The sequence below is a fragment of the Thunnus thynnus genome, chromosome 1 (assembly GCF_963924715.1).
Source record: "Thunnus thynnus chromosome 1, fThuThy2.1, whole genome shotgun sequence".
Classification (NCBI taxonomy): Eukaryota; Metazoa; Chordata; class Actinopteri; order Scombriformes; family Scombridae; genus Thunnus; species Thunnus thynnus.
In genome coordinates, this window is record NC_089517.1 from 16,683,666 (window position 1) to 16,705,272 (window position 21,607).

The 21,607-nt window shown below is 38.3% G+C and overlaps 2 protein-coding genes across 3 annotated transcripts; both read right to left on the reverse strand.

The window, feature by feature from the left end:
* Positions 1 to 292: 292 nt before the first annotated feature.
* On the reverse strand, positions 293 to 4,395 carry hp (haptoglobin). The gene is made up of 4 exons (XM_067587108.1): positions 4,179 to 4,395; positions 3,694 to 3,755; positions 2,091 to 2,365; positions 293 to 1,614 (listed from the first exon to the last, which is right to left on the reverse strand). The coding sequence occupies exons 1-4, from the start codon at positions 4,199 to 4,201 to the stop codon at positions 1,063 to 1,065; spliced, it is 912 nt and encodes a 303-aa protein (XP_067443209.1). The 5' UTR covers positions 4,202 to 4,395; the 3' UTR covers positions 293 to 1,062.
* Positions 4,396 to 10,758: 6,363 nt separating this feature from the next.
* On the reverse strand, positions 10,759 to 21,356 carry LOC137181421 (haptoglobin-like). 2 transcript variants are annotated; one of them, XM_067587128.1, is made up of 5 exons: positions 21,319 to 21,356; positions 20,993 to 21,072; positions 18,998 to 19,012; positions 12,196 to 12,470; positions 10,759 to 11,388 (listed from the first exon to the last, which is right to left on the reverse strand). In XM_067587128.1, exons 1-5 carry the CDS (start codon positions 21,339 to 21,341, stop codon positions 10,900 to 10,902), a joined length of 882 nt encoding a protein of 293 aa, XP_067443229.1. In that variant the 5' UTR covers positions 21,342 to 21,356; the 3' UTR covers positions 10,759 to 10,899. The 2 variants fall into 2 exon arrangements, with proteins under 2 accessions (XP_067443229.1, XP_067443221.1); XM_067587120.1 differs by lacking the exons at positions 18,998 to 19,012; positions 20,993 to 21,072; positions 21,319 to 21,356 and adding exons at positions 14,215 to 14,276; positions 14,701 to 14,814.
* Between the last annotated feature and the right edge of the window lie 251 nt (positions 21,357 to 21,607).

The window sequence follows — 21,607 nt, forward strand, 5'->3', positions numbered from 1 at the left end:
TAGGGAAGCTGTCTGCTGAACCTTCACAGCCATAATGAACACATTTAAGAAATCACTTATATCGACAGTGATGAAGAATATTTTCCCTTCTCTCTCATCTTTCACCTTCATGTTGTATCACCTGGACAGGCAGCTGTCATCATCCCACTTTTCTGGCGTGGAGAAAAGCATTTGTTGTTGAGACAGTTCATGATTTATGGCAGAGTGGACACATCTGCCAGACGAGAATATCTTTGAAGTCCTGCTTGTGTTGGTAGGGGGAAAAAAACAAACACCTGCGGGCAACCACAAATTCTGAATTGTGTCATTCACTTTTATTCTGTTCACAACTTTAGTTTTCACGCTGATGAATGCACATGATGAAATATCATCTCAACCTCTGAAGCACTCAAGTTCTCTTTTCAAACTTAAAGTTGCCTTTCACTGAAAAATGTGTTTTCCTTGTTACTTCACTTGGATGTTTGAGCTTCACTGTGCAGAATGAAGTATGTCCAGACTTTGACACTAGAGGGCTGTTTTCACATTTATCCGCTGAAGGAGGAAAGAGTCTCTGTGCTCACTGAAAATCAGAGTTTAAAGGGCCGGCCTACAAGCATGATTTGTAATATCACAACTAGTTTGGACCCAATTGTGGTCCAGTATGCAACTTACACAAATAATGTGGAAACCTGAAGCCTCCAGCACACATACACTGAGAATGGACTTTTCAGTGAAGTAGGAGACATCTTGTGTCTAGCAGTTCAACTTTTGAAAGCAACAATATTTGCATATTCATAGATTCTGGATTTTTTGATAAGAGAGAAGGAGGAGATGTAATTTTAAGGATTTTATAAAGCTAATTAAACTTTTTTTTGAGGGAAGACCACAGAAGCATATACATACATACATACTACAATACTTCTGGAGAGTATCTTTATGTGTTTAACAGTGAAACATTGTGTGGTTGGATTTATTTACCAGAATTTCCACATGTCATTCACAATATTTCAGTGACAAGACAACAGTGGTTACATTGCAAACATTCAAAAATAATCACTGACTTTATATATTGTTATGATTTCTCTATTGCCGTGGCTGCCATGTGAGCATCTTAGTCATAGCAGTAGCGCGCAGAGCAAATGATTCCTCTGTATCTCCCCTGATGATGCTGTGTAGCCAGGGCAAATATGAGGAAATCTTCATATAGACTCCGTAGTTGCCACTCGTGCAGGATTTATCATAAGACAGGATCCCTGCTGCGTATACATCCCCACTTTTAGGATCTCTCATAGCCAGAGCACTTCCTGAATCACCGAAACAAACATTTTCACCGTATCGAGTTGCTTTGGTGCAGAACATGTTGTCGTCCACATCTGGTTTGAGCGGGTCACCCTGATATGCTGAGTTACAGGAACTGACCACGGGGAGCACTAGGTGTTTGAGTGATGTAGCAAAGGTGAAGTAGTACCCCCAGCCCCAGCCAGCGATGGACCCCTCCTGGGCCAGTTGCTGATTTTCCTTTGGCAGGGGGATTGGGGTCACTTTGTCACTCATAACCACAGGCTCCTTCAGCTTGATCAGAGCCAAGTCGTTGTCCCAGTCAGAGTGGTTCTGGAAAGCTGGATGAAGAACAACCTGCAGGAGGGGAATTCACGAGAGAAAAGTCTGATTTAGGGTTTTGGTTTTTAATCTGGCTCTGCTTTTTAATTTAACTGTAATAGTACCACAGTAGTATCTTAAGATACTCTGTATCTTGTCGCTGTCCACTAAAAAAACATGTATCTCCAAGCTTTGTCTTTGAGTATTTTCATTTGCTACAATGCCGCGGCCATAAAACAAATCTATAAAAAGAAAATAGAAAAAAAAACAAAGTGAAAAAAGAAAATCTACATGTCTGTGCATTACACTATACATATTTCCTGCTATCTATTACTGCTTATTAGACATCTGTAGAGACTGAAATCCTGCCTTCACGTAAAATTTTAATTTTTTGTATAGTTCATGAATGCATAAAATGCATTTGAATGACGACCGCTGGTACAGTAGCTCTAACATGGTTAAAGAGACAAAGTTTAATCTTTAACCTCCATTAAATGTTTTTCTTTGCTCACCTTCTCTACTGCAACCTCTGTGAGGGGACCAGCTTCTGGTTTTCCTAAGATCCCCAGGTACACCTTAGGAATGATGGGAGATTTTCCCTGGGTGTCTTGTCGGGTCTTCCTGACAAAAAGGTTCCTGCCAGCCGTCAAAACCCAGCGGTCAGAGATGAGAGCACCGCCTGCGTAGCCTCCGTCCAGGATGCTCTCACTCAGGTAGATCATGGCCTGCCAGGGGACACGAGGTGCCAGGGTCCCCCCAACCAGTCGCTTGGAACGGACGCTTGAGGCTGGGAAATAAACACGGACATATCTTGTTTTCTTTCTTGTATTTGAAGAGATCTGCTGTTAAACGGAGCTTTGTCATCTGAATGCTATGCTTTCATGCTGTGAGGGTTCCCTCCAGAAACAGCAGCTCCTGATTTACTTAACATTGAGTGAAGAAGAGGATCCATCTACTCTCTGCGCTTTGATCCGTGTGTCTTTTATGTGGCCGAGATAATCATGAAAACTGCTTCAAGTGATTTTCTCTTCGAAGTGATTTCGACATCCTTACATGGATGGCTCTAATCTCTAATGTTCATGATCATTAATCTGTTGTAATTCTGCGTCCAAACAGCATTTATTTACCAGGAATGACTTTCAGTGTTGTGTTCAACAGACAATAGCTTACAAACACAATTAAATGAATGGATGACTAATTAGTCTGATGCATTACAGAAACTGTAGGAGTAGAAAATACAATCAGTTGTTGTGATACATTGAACGTTTTCTTCATCTCATTATCTTCATCATCATCATCTTTTCACTGAAAATAACTGCTATTCCCTTATCAGCAAATTATTTTTCAACATTCGAGTCAGTTTAGTCGGATATTTCGGTGGACTCAGATCGCTCTCTTTATTGTTATTTTTTAAGGATAGATATAAAATAAGCAGGCAAACAGGCAATTTCCCTGTCAGATACTGTAGCTTTACAGCCAAATGAGGGATATCTAAAATGAACAGTAATAGCCCAACCCTCAGATCCCACAGGACAGCCCGTGTCATTTCATGCAGGAGTTATCTATCTGAACAGCAGCTGTCAAGGAGGTATTAGTGTAAAACAGAAACTTCAGAGAACTGGAGGTTGCACAGGTCGCTTAGATCCACTTGAACGTGCCCTGAAGTAAAGGACTGCTGTTTGGATCTCTAGATCAGTCATTGTGGCCTAATTTGGAGTCATATTTTGACTTTAAATATATCCTCAGAGTGTGTAGGGCATGTTTTGGTACTGCCACAATAAACTGTTATATCTCAGAGTAAGTCATGTAGACACTTATGAAGACTAATGGTTGACTGCTCACATTTTTAGCCAAGCTAGCTAGGGATGGCAATCTCTGTAATGTCGGCCACCACTTTGCTCCAGACAGAAATATCTTAACAAAGATTACATGGGTTGTCATGAAATTTTGTAAAGACATTCATGGTCCAACAGTACCAACAAATACCCTACTGTACTTATTTATCATATATTTGCAACGTTGATGTAAGAACTACTTGAAATCAAGGCACCATGTTCCTCAGCTGAGGCATGTTTGTGTTTGTGTTTGTGTGTCTCTCTGAGCATTTCATCCTACCTTCAGTGTGTGCCACGTCTGCCAGACAGGCCCATGCTGTAAAGAGTACAGCCAGAGAAAACCTTCGAAAAACAACAGAATCGCATAGTGAACAAACATTAAATGTCTCTGAACTTCTGGATCAATTGAGGTAAAAAAAGGGGGAAGGGGCAATTTCATAATTAAAAGTGTCCAATTAAACAAATTAGTTACTTCATTTCAGAATTAGCATATTTAAGCATTTGATTTACCAGCTCACAAAACATTACTGGATACTTACTAGAAAATTCAACCTAAGTAGGTTTTTAAAAGATAGAAGAAATAAGAATTTTAAAAATATGTTCAAATTCATAGATTGGAACCTTTTCTGGTAGTACTACTGAGGCTCAGTTTGGGATTTTATTCTCCAAAGTACATTTTACAACTTCTGAAGAAGAAGATACTGTATATTCAGGTGAATTCAGAGAAATTCGACAACAAACCGACAAAAGAAGATTTTAATTTACCACATTTTGTTGTGAGTATTCATCTTCTGCAGTGATAGCTATGAGCTCTCCTCTTGAGTGTGCTCTGTCAGTTGTGGCTGGGAGGCTTTATACCTGCTGGGAGCCGTTAACCTGGAAATTTCTGCTTGGCACAGAAATGTTGATTCATGTAATCTCAAAAGAAAAATTGCGAAATCTCGCTTTCATCAGTTGGGAGACTCTGCCACAGTCTGAATTCAGGAAAATGAACATTTATCAATGATTAAAATCTGAAGCAATACAATACAATATAGTTCTCTTGTATAGTGTGAAAAAGAGAATATAGTTCAGTTTGTCAAAATTAAGAGTAGTATTAGAGTAATGTCAAAACAAAATGCTGAATATTTAACAGACACCATAGCAACCAATCAACAAAAGACAGACTCACAATTGTTCAAGACTGTCTTAAAACAACAGGCAGGTGTCCATATGAACACAGAAAGAGGTTTTCCTCCCTGTAATCATTCTTCCTGTTCATACAGGCTATTAAAAGATCCTCATCAAATGTCCTTTTAGTGTAAATGATGGGGGCCATATTCCACAGTGTGTCCACACAGTCATTTTGTGCAAAAATACATTAAAAAGTTTATCTGAATCTTAAATGAGGCTTCAGTAGTCTGAGTTAGTCATATCAAGTGGATATCTGCCACATTTTTTTTAGCATGAAATTCTCTCTTTGTGTTTCCTCAGACAGTGTTTCCCTGTTGAGCTGCGGTGGAAGTATAGTAACAAAAAGAGGGACATTTGCATTAAAAAGACTGCAATGTTGAAAGATGTCTACTTGATTTGACTAATTTGGATGGCTGAAGCTTCATATTGGCTTCAGATAAATTATATTTTTGCACAGAAGGAGGTGTGTGGATTTTGGCCCCTGTCATTCACATTGAAAGTGTATTATGAAAGGATCTTCAGGTCAGTATGAACAGATTATGGCAAGAAAAACCTATGTCAATGTTAAATTGGGCACCTGAATACACACTTGAAAAATTGTGAACCCGTCCTTTAAGAGTTTTTTTCTGTCTGTTATGTGGTGTAAAAAATGTTATTTTCATTCATATGAGTTGAGTATTTCTCTATTCAGCTATATCTTTTAACTTTATTTTAAGTTGTTGTTAACTATTGCAAAGTTAAACTATTTCACAACTCAGTGTTTTTTAAAATTTTGCAAATCAAGGCACTCACTAACAGCTTGTACCGTTTGCATCATAGTTTACAAAAAGTAAACAAAATCTGACTGAGGTGAACACTCTTATCTCCTGTGGATGAAAAACTAATGATATTGCAACAGCTTGTACTGTTTAATTTGTTATCACAAAAAATAACACACATATTGCTACATTAGATTTTTTTGCAGGGGTACAACACCCTACAACATTTCATCAAATTCTTGGCAGTAACTAGTTAACAGTGACAGCAGTGAGGCAAATCTGTGCTTTGCTACTGCAGGGTGGAAAGTCCAGCATTACTACTGTGGATATTTACAAGCCTACGAAGAGATATTTAATTTAAGAGTTGCCATGATCTGAAGTCAAACACAGTGGTGCAATATCAACAGTTGCCTTACATAAGACATGCACAAGCTACAGTGTTGGGAATAAGGTACTAAAATCATAAAAACAATTTTTGGTGTTTAAACTAGTGTTTAAAATAGTGTTTAAACTATTTCACTGAGTTAGTGTTCAAATCTTCAAACATATTAAAAAGGTGGGTTTTATTTATTGTAGGCTTTCTCCACTCTCTCCATATGATGTTTATGTTATGTGTCGCAGTGGGTATGGAGTAAATGCAGCCTTTTATTTTCATGGCACCTATGGCTATATTATTAATACAGTATTTATTATATGTCTACAATATTATCTGGGAGACTGCAATGTGGACAGTTTTAGACACAGTGGAAAGAGCAGCAGGAGCCTTTTATGTTGTTTTCAAGACATTGGAATATAAAATAGAGCTGCCACTATTAGTCAATTAATTGATTATTAGATCGACAGAAAATAAATTGGCAACTATTTTGATAATCAATCAATTGTTTCAGTTTTCAAGCAAAAATGCCAAACATTTGACAGATCCAGCTTTTCAAATGTGACAATTTTCTGCTTTTCTTCATCATATGACTGTAAATTGAATATCTCAACATTTTAGACCGTTGGCCTCTGTGAAGTTATGAATGTCATTTTTTTTTACTATTTTTAACATTTAATAGACTAAACAATTAATCAATTAATCGAGAAAATAAAAAGCAGATTACATCATCATGAATAATCATTATTTGCAGCCCTAATATAGTCACTTTTTTCATCTAATGATCAAAGTGGAGATTGTATTTTAGCATTTGGCAAGAGCAGGTCAGATTAATCTGACCTTTCGCACTACAAGTTTCTAGCCACTACAGTCCAGGTAGAAAGTGAGCATGGTCAAAATTGTTCTTAGTGATCTAAATAGTCAACTCATGCCAAAATGAATAAATAAGCAAACGATCTAACAGGTGAAAATACAAAGACTACAGTCACATTAAAGGGAAGATTTATATCTTTCTAATGAACAAATCAAACTAATTCTCATACACACACACGTAGTATACTCAGGAACACTGATGCAGAAAATGTACAAAAGCAAAAATCTTCATTTGCTGGACCATGCAGTCAGTATTTAACAAGCCTGACTAGATAGATTTCAGATTTCTCTGACTTAAAAGTTAGAGTAATTTTGCAAGAGGATTTAATGTGGGCTTTCAAGAGCCTGGAGAAATGATTTCCTGAGTTTAAGCATATAATTGGATGTTTATGTTATGTGTCGCAGTGGGTATGGAGTAAATGCAGCCTTTTATTTTCATGGCACCTATGGCTATATTATTAATACAGCATTTATTATATGTCTACAATATTATCTGAGAGACTGCAATGTGGACAGTTTTAGACACAGTGGAAAGAGCAGCAGGAGCCTTTTATGTTGTTTTCAAGACATTGGAATATAGAATAGAGCTGCCACTATTAGTCAATTAATTGATTATTAGATTATAGATTATTTAAGCATATAATTGGATATGAAAATCCTGAAAATCCAACACTAATTTCAAATGAAGTCATTTCATGGTGGCAGAGTTACTAAAGCTTTACAGCATTCACTGACCTGAGGCAAGTGCACTCTTAAATGGATCAAACATACTGTAGAAGGGAAGCAATTCTCTTCTCTGAAAGTCAGCACTTTAACCTCATAGTCATCGTTTCATTATTAATCCACTGTGCTGGAGTACAGAGCCAAAATAGTACTGTCCCTATTTACAGATTACACAGATTGTGTATACGTATTTTTAGAACATAGTAAGAAAATGGTTTGATATATTTCATTATTATGGCTGTAAGGGACCGAGCTGGTAGACAAAGGAGACTCAGGTGGTTTCAAAAAAGAGGGTTTTTATTTTACCCAAAAAATGCAAAAAAAGGTGCAAATGACAAAATATGTAAATAAAGTTCAGGGCCCATAAAAGAGGTCAAATAAACAGAGCTCAACTAAAGTGAACTTAACCCTGCTAACAGACCTTCCAAAATGAACACAAAGGGGAACATATACACTGGCTGATCAGACCATAACACAAGAGGGGTAACTGACAAATGACAAACACTACCAACTAAGCAATAAACAACAGAATTCCCCCCAACACAGGTTAACTCAACTAAATCAACTAAACCAAAAATACCCAACTAAACATTCAATAAAGAGAAACAAACAATATGACTAAACTTGAAATAAACAGTTCCTCCCTATGAGGTGGCAGGACTTGGTATGACCCAATTGGCCACTTCCTGTATTTAACCATTCCATGTCCTGGTGCACATCCTTTGCCCAGACCTGGCCAGATGTCCTCCAGGAGCAGCACCCCAACACTGGTAACTCAAAAAAATGAAAATTAGAACAACTTAAACTAATGACTGTACAAGAGTTAACCAAATGTGCGCGCTACAAATAGAAACTAATGTACTGCCAAACTGTAAAATAAAATGAGTATGAAACAAAATCCAGTGTGTTGTTATTTATTTGTATGTAATGTGAAATGTAATTAAATTAGCTAACTGAGGAGAAAATGAACTACAAATGTAAAAGAGACCAAAGTGTGAGTGCCAGCTGGGATACAAACTTCAAAGCCACTGTGTGGTTGCAAGTGCGGCCGTCACAATGGCTCAATAACAGCTTTTTATAGCTCTGGAGGGAAATGTTGGTCAGTTGTGTGAGTCATCACTTTGGTCTAGACTGAACTGAACTCAGCCTCCCATGATCCTTCAGGTTTCACACTTATACCTGAACTCCACCCATAGACCCTCAGCCACAGTCACCATTTGTCATTGTGGCCTATGACTTATGACATCATATTATCAATAAAAACCATGGACACATTCAAATCGTCTCTCTGTGCTGCGCTCCTGCAAAGATGGTAGAGATACCGCTGGCCACAACAAAGAACAAAGGACCCTTTGTTTTTCTTACCTTACCATTTGGCCACAATTTAGTGTAAGATTGACTCAATTTGTTCAGTACTCAACTAATTACTAGCTTATAACTGCTTAATTTTATTGCAAGTCATGCAGGTGTTGGTTGGTCTTGGTTGCCTTTGTTTCTTAAGAAACAAAGGCAACCAAGTCCCTCTCAACATACAACCTCTGATCTTCCTCCCCGCTGCAAGCATGGACTCAGACGGAGACGGATCCCGACCAGCTGATGAGCTAAGGACAACAGGACCCCCAACTCCGTCACACCACTGGACTCACTTGACGCAGTTCAGTGAAAAGGGATGGATAAACACATATCTTATTGCTTACTAGAGCAATCCTCAAATAAGGCTGATGTCTGGGCAGAATTAGCTATGAAATTGTGTATTATTAGATGCAAACACTTATGTTTTTGACTTATGCTTTGTAGGACTTTTACTGTGAACCATTTGTGTTTTCTTTTGATCCAACCTTTGAATGAGTTTTCTACTAACCATAGTGGTTTTCACTCAGATTGGACCCTGCGTGCTTCTAGGCACAAAAGGTTTCATTTTAGACTCAGGCCGATTTCAAATTTCTTCTGCCTAGCCGCCATTTCCTTTTGTCTCTTCACTTCCACACACACATGATCTCATCCCCGTCATTTGACGGTCTGGATGTAGGCCAGGTTCTTGTGATCCACCCAAACGATAAGTGGGTGTTTTGCTCTCTCCAGCCAGTGTCTACATTCCTCCAGAGCGAACTTGACTGCAAGCAGTTCCCTGTTTCAAACATCTTAGTTCTGCTCAGAGGGGGACAATCACTGGGAGAAGAAAGCACAGGGGTGGAGTTTCTGGTCAGAAGCTAAGTGCTGGGAAAGAACAGCGTCAACCCCTGTATCTGAAGCATCAACCTTCATGATGAACTGACATGAAGGGTCTGGCCGGACCAAGACAGGTGATGTAAAGCGTCTCTTTAGCTCGATGAGGTCCAGGAAAGGGAGTAGCTGAAGAGGTGAGTTGGCTAAGAGGCACGGCCGCAGAGCTATAGTCTCTGATGATCCTTCTGTAAAAGTTAGCAAAGCCCAGTAACCACTGGAGTTGTTTCAGGGATGTGGGTATGGGCCAATCTGCCACTGCCTGAATCTTTCCAGGATCTGTCCTCATCTGCCCACTGTCAATGATTATTTGAGCACGGAGCTGTCAATCAAGCCTGATCTGATTATGCCCCCACAATCCTGACAAATGGTTTGAGCAGCCAAATGACCTGTTTTTGAACTAAGTTTTCTAATAGATATGAATGTTTATTTTCACTCAGATTTTTATTGATGCTTAATGGGACACTTAACTTTGATATCATATATGCATTTTTACTATTTCAAGCCAAATTTCCAGAGGCTTTAAAACTTCAATCTCACAATCAAAAGCATTTGTTGTTGAGATAGTTCATGATTTATGGCAGAGTGGACACACCTGTCAGACGAAAATATGTTTGAAGTCCTGCTTGTGTTGGTGGGGGAAAACACCTGCATGCAACCACAAATATTGTTTTGTTTTTCACTTGGACGTTTAAGCTTCACTGTGCAGAATGAAGTATGTGCAGACTTTGACACTAGAAGGCTGTTTTCATATTCATCGGCTGAATGAGGAAAGTGTCTCTGTGCTCACTGAAAATCAGAATTTAAAGGGCTTGCCTACGAGCATGATTTGTAATATCACAACTAGTTTGGACCCAATTTTGGTCCAGTATGCAACTTACACAAATGATGTGGAAACTTGAAGCCTCCAGCACACATACACTGAGAATGGACTTTTCAGTGAAGTAGGAGACATCTTGTGTCTAGCAGTTCAACTTTTGAAAGCAACAATATTTGCATATTCATAGATTCTGGATTTTTTGATAAGAGAGAAGGAGGAGATGTAATTTTAAGGATTTTATAAAGCTAATTAAACTTTTTTTTGAGGGAAGACCACAGAAGCATATACATACATACATACTACAATACTTCTGGAGATTATCTTTACGTGTTTAACAGTGAAACATTGTGTGGTTTACCTTGAAATTGGTATGTCCAAACAAACAAGATCCCAAACAAGATGTATTGCAAGTAATGGATTTATTTACCAGAATTTCCACATGTCATTCACAATATTTCAGTGACAAGACAGGAGTGGTTACATTGCAATATATTTATTTATTGTTATGATTTCTCTACTGCTGCCATGTGAACATCTTAGTCATCAGTCATCTCCCTTGATGACGCTCTGTATCCAGGGCAGATATGAGGAAATCTTCATATAGACTCCATACCTGTCCCTTGAGCAGGCCTTATCATAAGACAGGATCCCTGCTGCGTACTTATCCTGAGTGTCAGGATCGCTCATAGTCAGAGCACTGCCTGAATCACCGAAACATACATTTTCACTGTATTGACCTGGTCCAGTGCAGAACATGTTATCGTCCACATCTGGTTTGAGCGAGTCACCCTGATATTCTGATTTACAGGAACTGACCACGGGGAGCACTGCGTGTTTGAGTGATGTAGCTAAGGTGAGGTAGATCCCCCAGCCCCAGCCAGCGATGGACCCCACCTGGGCCAGTTGCTGATTTTCCTTTGGCAGGGAGATTGAGGTCACTTTGTCACTCATAACCACAGGCTCCTTCAGCTTCAGCAGAGCCAAGTCGTTGTCCCAGTCAGAATGGTTCTGGAAAGCTGGATGAAGAACAACCTGCAGGAGGGGAATTCACGAGAGAAAAGTCTGATTTAGGGTTTTGGTTTTTAATCTGGCTCTGCTTTTTAATTTAACTGTAATAGTACCACAGTAAAATGTCCTCCACTAAAAAACATGTATCTCTAAGCTTTGTCTATGAGTAGACAAAGCCAAGGGTGCAACCTGGGGTCCGAGCCCCAGGTTGAGAACAACTACATTAAATGAATACTCTTTTTTTTTTTTGAGAAAATCCTCCTACCAATAAATGTCATTTATTTTTAAAATTATTTAAATCAAGACTACTTTACTCTGTTCCTAAAAGAAATTACATTTTGGTTTTCATTAGACAGTGTTGCTTCCATTTCTCATATCACACTTTTATTTAGCGAAATATTCAAAAAAGCCATGGTTTCATGTCTGTGCTGTTACATCAAACAGACAATTTGTAATAAGTGGAAAATGGAAATGAGTGTGACAAGACACATACTGTATATATGTGTATATATACTATATATTTTTTCATTTGTTATAATGCTGCAGCCATAAAAAAAATCTATAAAATGAAAATAGAAAAAAAAAACAAAGTGAAAAAAGAAAATCTACATGTCTGTGCATTACACTATACATATTTCCTGCTATCTATTACTGCTTATTAGACATCTGTAGAGACTGAAATTCTGCCTTCATGTAAAATTTTAATTTTTTTATATAGTTCATGAATGCATAAGATGCATTTGAATGACGACCGCTGGTACAGTAGCTCTAACATGGTTAAAGAGACAAAGTTTAATCTTTAACCTCCATTAAATGTTTTTCTTTGCTCACCTTCTCTACTGCAACCTCTGTGAGGGGACCAGCTTCTGATTTTTCTAAGATCCCCAGGTACACCTTAGGAATGATGGGAGATGTTCCATGGGTGTCCTGTCGGGTCTTCCTGACAAAAAGGTTCCTGCCAGCCGTCAAAACCCAGCGGTCAGAGATGAGAGCACCGCCTGCGTAGCCTCCGTCCATGAAGCTGTCACTCAGGTAGACCATGGCCTGCCAGGGGACACGAGGTGCCAGGGACCCCCCAACCAGTCGCTTGGAACGGATGCTTGAGGCTGGGAAATAAACACGGACATATCTTATTTACTTTCTTGTATTTGAAGGATTTTCTGATATTACAAGTTTTACATTACATGAATACTGTTCTCGTATAACCTAGAATGTAGGTTATAAGGATTTTAATGCCATATTTTGTTCAACAAGCTGCTTTCCTGGAGGATTGATGTCTAAAGTTCCCAAATGATTGATAAAACCATTAATTCGTTCTCAAATTCACTCTTAATCTCAATGGGACTTCCTGAATGAATAAAACTTTTTCTATTTTCCAAGATTCCTGTTTAGAGACTATATATTAAGAACACTTCACCAGTTTGAGCTGTTTATCTCTGAGTATAAAACATTGTTGACAGCAATTTTGCTCTTCATATTTTCCCTCTGGAGGAGCTTAAACATATTTAATAAAATATGATCTCATTGACAACAGGGTTATCACATTGTAGAATGTGCACTGCAGACATTAAAGCATACTGTTATCACTCACAGAGATCTACTGTTAAACGGAGCTTTGTCATCTGAATGCTATGCTTTCATGCTGTGAGGGTTCCCTCCAGAAACAGCAGCTCCTGATTTACTTAACATTGAGTGAAGAGGAGGATCCATCTACTCTCTGCGCTTTGATCCGTGTGTCTTTTATGTGGCCGAGATAATCATGAAAACCGACATCCTTACATGGATGGCTCTAATCTCTAATGTTCATGATCATTAATCTGTTGTAATTCTGCATCCAAACAGCATTTATTTACCAGGAATGACTTTCAGTGTTGTATTCAACAGACAATAGCTTACAAACACAATTAAATGAATGGATGACTAATTAGTCTGATGCATTACAGAAACTGTAGGAGTAGAAAATACAATCAGTTGTTGTGCTACCTTGAATGTTTTCTTCATCTCATTATCTTCATCATCATCATCTTTTCACTGAAAATAACTGCTATTCCCTTATCACCAAATTATTTTTCAACATTCGAGTCAGTTTAGTCGGATATTTCAGTGGACTCAGATCGCTCTCTTTATTGTTATTTTTTAAGGATAGATATAAAATAAGCAGGCAAACAGGCAATTTCCCTGTCAGATACTGTAGCTTTACAGCCAAATGAGGGATATCTAAAATGAACAGTAATAGCCCAACCCTCAGATCCCGCAGGACAGCCCGTGTCATTTCATGCAGGAGTTATCTATCTGAACAGCAGCTGTCAAGGAGGTATTAGTGTAAAACAGAAGCTTCAGAGAACTGGAGGTTGCACAGGTCGCTTGGATCCACTTGAACGTGCCCTGAAGTAAAGGACTGCTGTTTGGATCTCTAGATCAGTCATTGTGGCCCAATTTGGAGTTATATTTTGACTTTAAATATATCCTCAGAGTGTGTAGGGCATGTTTTGGTACTGCCACAATAAACTGTTATATCTCAGAGTAAGTCATGTAGACACTTATGAAGACTAATGGTTGACTGCTCACATTTTTAGCCAAGCTAGCTAGGGATGGCAATCTCTGTAATGTCGGCCACCACTTTGCTCCAGACAGAAATATCTTAACAAAGATTACATGGGTTGCCATGAAATTTTGTAAAGACATTCATGGTCCAACAGTACCAACAAATACCCTACTGTATTTATTTATCATATATTTGCAATGTTGATGTAAGAACTACACATTAATTTTGAAATCAAGGCACCATGTTCCTCAGCTGAGGCATGTTTGTGTTTGTGGTGGTGTGTCTCTCTGAGCATTTCATCCTACCTTCAGTGTGTGCCACGTCTGCCAGACAGGCCCATGCTGTAAAGAGTACAGCCAGAGAAAACCTTCGAAGAACAACAGAATCGCATAGTGAACAAACATTAAATGTCTCTGAACTTCTGGATCAATTGAGGTAAAAAAAATTGGGAAGGGGCAATTTAATAATTAAAAGTGTCAAATTAAACAAATTAGTTACTTCATTTCAGAATTAGCATATTTAAGCATTTGATTTACCAGCTCACAAAACATTACTGGATACTTACTAGAAAATTCAACCTAAGTAGGTTTTTAAAAGATAGAAGAAATAAGAATTTTAAAAATATGTTCAAATTCATAGATTGGAACCTTTTCTGGTAGTACTACTGAGGCTCAGTTTAGGATTTTATTCTCCAAAGTACATTTTACAACTTCTGAAGAAGAGGATACTGTATATTCAGGTGAATTCAGAGAAATTCGACAACAAACCGACAAAAGAAGATTTTAACTTACCACATTTTGTTGTGAGTATTCATCTTCTGCAGTGATAGCTATGAGCTCTCCTCTTGAGTGTGCTCTGTCAGTTGAGGCTGGGAGGCTTTATACCTGCTGGGAGCCGTTAACCTGGAAATTTCTGCTTGGCACAGAAATGTTGATTCATGTAATCTCAAAAGAAAAATTGCGAAATCTCGCTTTCATCAGTTGGGAGACTCTGCCACAGTCTGAATTCAGGAAAATGAACATTTATCAATGATTAAAATGTGAAGCAATACAATACAATATAGTTCTCTTGTACAGTGTGATAAAGAGAATATAGTTCAGTTTGTCAAAATTATAGAGTAATGTCAAAACAAAATGCTGAATATTTAACAGACACCATAGCAACCAATCAACAAAGGACAGACTCACAATTGTTCAAGACTGTCTTAAAACAACAGGCAGGTGTCCATATGAACACAGAAAGAGGTTTTCCTCCCTGTAATCATTCTTCCTGTTCATACAGGCTATTAAAAGATCCTCATCAAATGTCCTTTTAGTGTAAATGATGGGGGCCATATTCCACAGTGTGTCCACACAGTCATTTTGTGCAAAAATGCATTAAAAAGTTTATCTGAATCTTAAATGAGGCTTCAGTAGTCTGAGTTAGTCATATCAAGTGGATATCTGCCACATTTCTTTTTAGCATGAAATTCTCTCTTTGTGTTTCCTCAGACAGTGTTTCTCTGTTGAGCTGCGGTGGAAGTATAGTAACAAAAAGAGAGACATTAGCACTAAAAAGACTGCAATGTTGAAAGATGCCTACTTGATTTGACTAATTTGGATGGCTGAAGCTTCATATTGGCTTCAGATAAATTAGTTTTTGTACAGAAGGAGGTGTGTGGATTTTGGCCCCTGTCACTCACATTGAAAGTGTGTTATGAAAGGATCTTCAGGTCAGTATGAACAGATTATGGCAAGAAAAACCTATGTCAATGTTAAATTGGGCACCTGAATACACACTTGAAAAATTGTGAACCCGTCCTTTAAGAGTTTTTTTCTGTCTGTTACGTGGTGTAAAAAATGTTATTTTCATTCATATGAGTTGAGTATTTCTCTATTCAGCTATATCTTTTAACTTTATTTTAAGTTGTTGTTAACTATTGCAAAGTTAAACTATTTCACAACAGCCGTAAATCAAGGCACTCACTAACAGCTTGTACCGTTTGCATCATAGTTTACAAAAAGTAAACAAAATCTGACTGAGGTGAACACTTTTATCTCCTGTGGATGAAAAACTAATGATATTGCAACAGCTTGTACTGTTTAATTTGTTATCACAAAAAATAACACACATATCGCTACATTAGATTTTTCTGCAGGGGTACAACACCCTACAACATTTCATCAAATTCTTGGCAGTAACTAGTTAACAGTGACAGCAGTGAGGCAAATCTGTGCTTTGCTACTGCAGGGTGGAAAGTCCAGCATTACTACTGTGGATATTTACAAGCCTACAAAGAGATATTTATTTTAAGAGTTGCCATGATCTGAAGTCAAACACAGTGGTGCAATATCAACAGTTGCCTTACATAAGACATGCACAAGCTACAGTGTTGGGAATAAGGTACTAAAATCATAAAAACAATTTTTGGTGTTTAAACTATTTCACTGAGTTAGTGTTCAAATCTTCAAACATATTTAGAAAGGTGGGTTTTATTTATTGTAGGCTTTCTCCACTCTCTCCATATGATGTTTATGTTATGTGTCGCAGTGGGTATGGAGTAAATGCAGCCTTTTATTTTCATGGCACCTATGGCTATATTATTAATACAGCATTTATTATATGTCTACAATATTATCTGAGAGACTGCAATGTGGACAGTTTTAGACACAGTGGAAAGAGCAGCAGGAGCCTTTTATGTTGTTTTCAAGACATTGGAATATAGAATAGAGCTGCCACTATTAGTCAGTTAATTGATTATTAGATTATAGATTATTTAAGCATATAATTGGATATGAAAATCCTGAAAATCCAACACTGATTTCAAATGAAGTCATGTCATGGTGGCAGAGTTACTAAAGCTTTACAGCATTCACTGACCTGAGGCAAGTGCACTCTTAAATGGATCAAACATACTGTAGAAGGAAAGCAATTCTCTTCTCTGAAAGTCAGCACTTTAACCTCATAGTCATCGTTTCATTATTAATCCACTGTGCTGGAGTACGGAGCCAAAATAGTACTGTCCCTATTTACAGACTACACAGATTATGCGTATACGTATTTTTAGAACATAGAAAGAAAATGATCTGATATATTTCATTATTATGGCTCAATAACAGCTTTTAATTGCTCTGGAGGGAAATGTTGGTCAGTTGTGTGAGTCATCACTTTGGTCTAGACTGAACTGAACTCAGCCTCCCATGATCCTTCAGGTTTCACACTTATACCTGAACTCCACCCATAGACCCTCAGCCACAGTCACCATTTGTCATTGTGGCCTATGACTAATGACATCATCTTATCAATAAAAACCATGGACACATTCAAATTGTCTCTCTGTGTTACGCTCCTGCAAAGATGGTAGAGATACCGCTGACCACAACAAAGAACAAAGGACCCTTTGTTTTTCTTACCTTACCATTTGGCCACAATTTAGTGTAAGATTGACTCAATTTGTTCAGTACTCAACTAATTACTAGCTTATAACTGCTTAATTTTATTGCAAGTCATGCAATTGTTTTAAGAAACAAAGGCAACCAAGTCCCTCTCAACATATAACCTCTGATCTTCCTCCCCGCTGCAAGCATGGACTCAGACGGAGACGGATCCTGACCAGCTGATGAGCTAAGGACAACAGGACCCCCAACTCCGTCACACCACTGGACTCACTTGACGCAGTTCAGTGAAAAGGGATGGATAAACACATATCTTATTGCTTACTAGAGCAATCCTCAAATAAGGCTGATATCTGGGCAGAGTTAGCTATGAAATTGTGTATTATTAGATGCAAACACTTATGTTTTTGACTTATGCTTTGTAGGACTTTTACTGTGAACCATTTGTGTTTTCTTTTGATCCAACCTTTGAATGAGTTTCCTACTAACCATAGTGGTTTTCACTCAGATTGGACCCTGCGTGCTTCTAGGCACAAAAGGTTTCATTTTAGACTCAGGCCGATTTCAAATTTCTTCTGCCTAGCCGCCATTTCCTTTTGTCTCTTCACTTCCACACACACATGATCTCATCCCCGTCATTTGACAGTCTGGATGTAGGCCAGGTTCTTGTGATCCACCAAACAATAAATGGGTGTTTTGCTCTCTCCAGCCAGTGTCTACATTCCTCCAGAGCGAACTTGACTGCAAGCAGTTCTGCTCAGAGGGGGACAATCACTGGGAGAAGAAAGCACAGGGGTGGAGTTTCTGGTCAGAAGCTAAGTGCTGGGAAAGAACAGCATCAACCCCTGTATCTGAAGCATCAACCTTCATGATGAACTGACATGAAGGGTCTGTAAAGTAAAGCGTCACTTTAGCTCGATGAAGGCAGCATCTGCCTCAGGGGTCCAGGAAAGGGAGTAGCTGAAGAGGTGAGTTGGCTCAGAGGCACGGCCGCAGAGCTATAGTCTCACATGCTGGATGTGTTCTTCCATGTTCTGGAAGAAGATAAGGCAAGATGAAGACAGTTTTCCATTCATCTCCTTCCTTAATTCAGACCAGGTGGTAGGCGCTTCTGAGGTTGAGTTTGGAGAAGATGGTGGCTCCCTGGAGTGGTTCAAAAGCAGAATTAATCAGAGGAGAAGGATATTTGTTTTTAACTGTTATGTTATTTAGACCACAGTAGAAACTGCAGGGGCACAATGAATGGTCTTTCTTGTAGATAAAGGAAAACCCTGCACCAACAGGGGAACACAGATTTGGGTGGTCTACCCTAGTTTGCTAGTTAGTCGCTTAGTAAAGCTTTCTAATCAAATAGGGTCCATTTGACAGATTTGATAGTTTATTTCATGGCAGCAAAACATTTTAGTGCTTGAATAGAAAATAAAGTGTTATTTGAGCACGGAGCTGTCAATCAAGCCTGATCTGATTATGCCCCCACTATCCTGACAAATGGTTTGAGCAGCCAAATGACCTGTTTTTGAACTAAGTTTTCTAATAGATATGAATGTTTATTTTCACTCAGATTTTTATTGATGCTTAATGGGACACTTAACTTTGATATCATATATGCATTTTTACTATTTCAAGCCAAATTTCCAGAGGCTTTAAAACTTCAATCTCACAATCAAAAGCATTTGTTGTTGAGATAGTTCATGATTTATGGCAGAGTGGACACACCTGTCAGACGAAAATATGTTTGAAGTCCTGCTTGTGTTGGTGGGGGAAAACACCTGCATGCAACCACAAATATTGTTTTGTGTTTTCCTTGTTGTTACTTCACTTGGATGTTTAAGCTTCACTGTGCAGAATGAAGTATGTGTAGACTTTGACACTAGAAGGCTGTTTTCACATTCATCTGCTGAAGGAGGAAAGTTTCTCTATACTCACTGAAAATCTGAGTTTAAAGGGCCGGCCTACAAGCATGATTTGTAATATCACAACTAGTTTGGACCCAATTGTGGTCCAGTATGCAACTTACACAAATGATGTGGAAACCTGAAGCCTCCAGCACACATACACTGAGAATGGACTTTTCAGTGAAGTAGGAGACATCTTGTGTATAGCAGTTCAAGTTTTGAAAGCAACAATATTTGCATATTCATAGATTCTGGATTTTTTGATAAGAGAGAAGGAGGAGATGTAATTTTAAGGATTTTATAAAGGTAATTAAACTTTTTTTTCCAAGATTCCTGTTTAGAGACTATATATTAAGAACGCTTCACCAGTTTGAGCTGTTTATCTCTGAGTATAAAACATTGTTGACAGCAATTTTGCTCTTCTCATTTTCCCTCTGGAGGAGCTTAAACATATTTAATAAAATATGATCTCATTGACAAAGGGGTTGTCACATTGTAGAATGTGCACTGCAGACATTAAAGCATACTGTTATAACTCACAGAGATCTACTGTTAAACGGAGCTTTGTCATCTGAATGCTATGCTTTCATGCTGTGAGGGTTCCCTCCAGAAACAGCAGCTCCTGATTTGCTTAACATTGAGTGAAGAGGAGGATCCATCTACTCTCTTCGCTTTGATCCGTGTGTCTTTTTATGTGGCCGAGATAATCATGAAAACTGCTTCAAGTGATTTTCTCTTCGAAGTGATATCGACATCCTTACATGGATGGCTCTAATCTCTAATGTTCATGATCATTAATCTGTTGTAATTCTGCATCCAAACAGCATTTATTTACCAGGAATGACTTTCAGTGTTGTGTTCAACAGACAATAGCTTACAAACACAATTAAATGAATGGATGACTAATTAGTCTGATGCACTACAGAAACCGTAGGAGTAGAAAATACAATCCGTTGTTGTGCTACATTGAATGTTTTCTTCATCTCATTATCTTCATCATCATCATCTTTTCACTGAAAATAACTGCCATTCCCTTATCAGCAAATTATTTTTCAACATTCGAGTCAGTTTAGTCAGATATTTCGGTGGACTCAGATCGCTCTCTTTATTGTTATTTTTTAAGGATAGATATAAAATAAGCAGGCAAACAGGCAATTTCCCTGTCAGATACTGTAGCTTTACAGCCAAATGAGCGATATCTAAAATGAACAGTAATAGCCCAACCCTCAGATCCCGCAGGACAGCCCGTGTCATTTCATGCAGGAGTTATCTATCTGAACAGCAGCTGTCAAGGAGGTATTAGTGTAAAACAGAAGCTTCAGAGAACTGGAGGTTGCACAGGTCGCTTGGATCCACTTGAACGTGCCCTGAAGTAAAGGACTGCTGTTTGGATCTCTAGATCAGTCATTGTGGCCCAATTTGGAGTTATATTTTGACTTTAAATATATCCTCAGAGTGTGTAGGGCATGTTTTGGTACTGCCACAATAAACTGTTATATCTCAGAGTAAGTCATGTAGACACTTATGAAGACTGATGGTTGACTGCTCACATTTTTAGCCAAGCTAGCTAGGGATGGCAATCTCTGTAATGTCGGCCACCACTTTGCTCCAGACAGAAATATCTCAACAAAGATTACATGGGTTGCCATGAAATTTTGTAAAGACATTCATGGTCCAATAGTACCAACAAATATCCTACTGTATTTATTTATCATATATTTGCAATGTTGATGTAAGAACTACACATTAATTTTGAAATCAAAGCACCATGTTCCTCAGCTGAGGCATGTTTGTGTTTGTGTTGGTGTGTCTCTCTGAGCGTTTCATCCTACCTTCAGTGTGTGCCACGTCTGCCAGACAGGCCCATGCTGTAAAGAGTACAGCCAGAGAAAACCTTTGAAGAACAATTGGAAATGGAAAATTCAACCTAAGTAGGTTTTTAAAAGATAGAAGAAATAAGAATTTTAAAAATATGTTCAAATTCATAGATTGGAACCTTTTCTGGTAGTACTACTGAGGCTCAGTTTAGGATTTTATTCTCCAAAGTACATTTTACAACTTCTGAAGAAGAAGATACTGTATATTCAGGTGTATTCAGAGAAATTCGACAACAAATCAACAAAAGAAGATTTTAACTTACCACATTTTGTTGTAAGTATTCATCTTCTGCAGTGATAGCTATGAGCTCTCCTCTTGAGTGTGCTCTGTCAGTTGTGGCTGGGAGGCTTTATACCATTTAATCTGGAAATTTCTGCTTAGCACAGAAATGTTGATTCCTGAAATCTCAAAACAAAAATTGCGAAATTTTGCTTTCACCAGTCAGGAGATTCTACCACAGTCTGAAGTTTTAGTTCAGTAGTCAACACAGTCGTCTATGATCTGGGAGACTCCAGTTCGAGACCCGGCGTGGGGACCACCTTCGTATATAT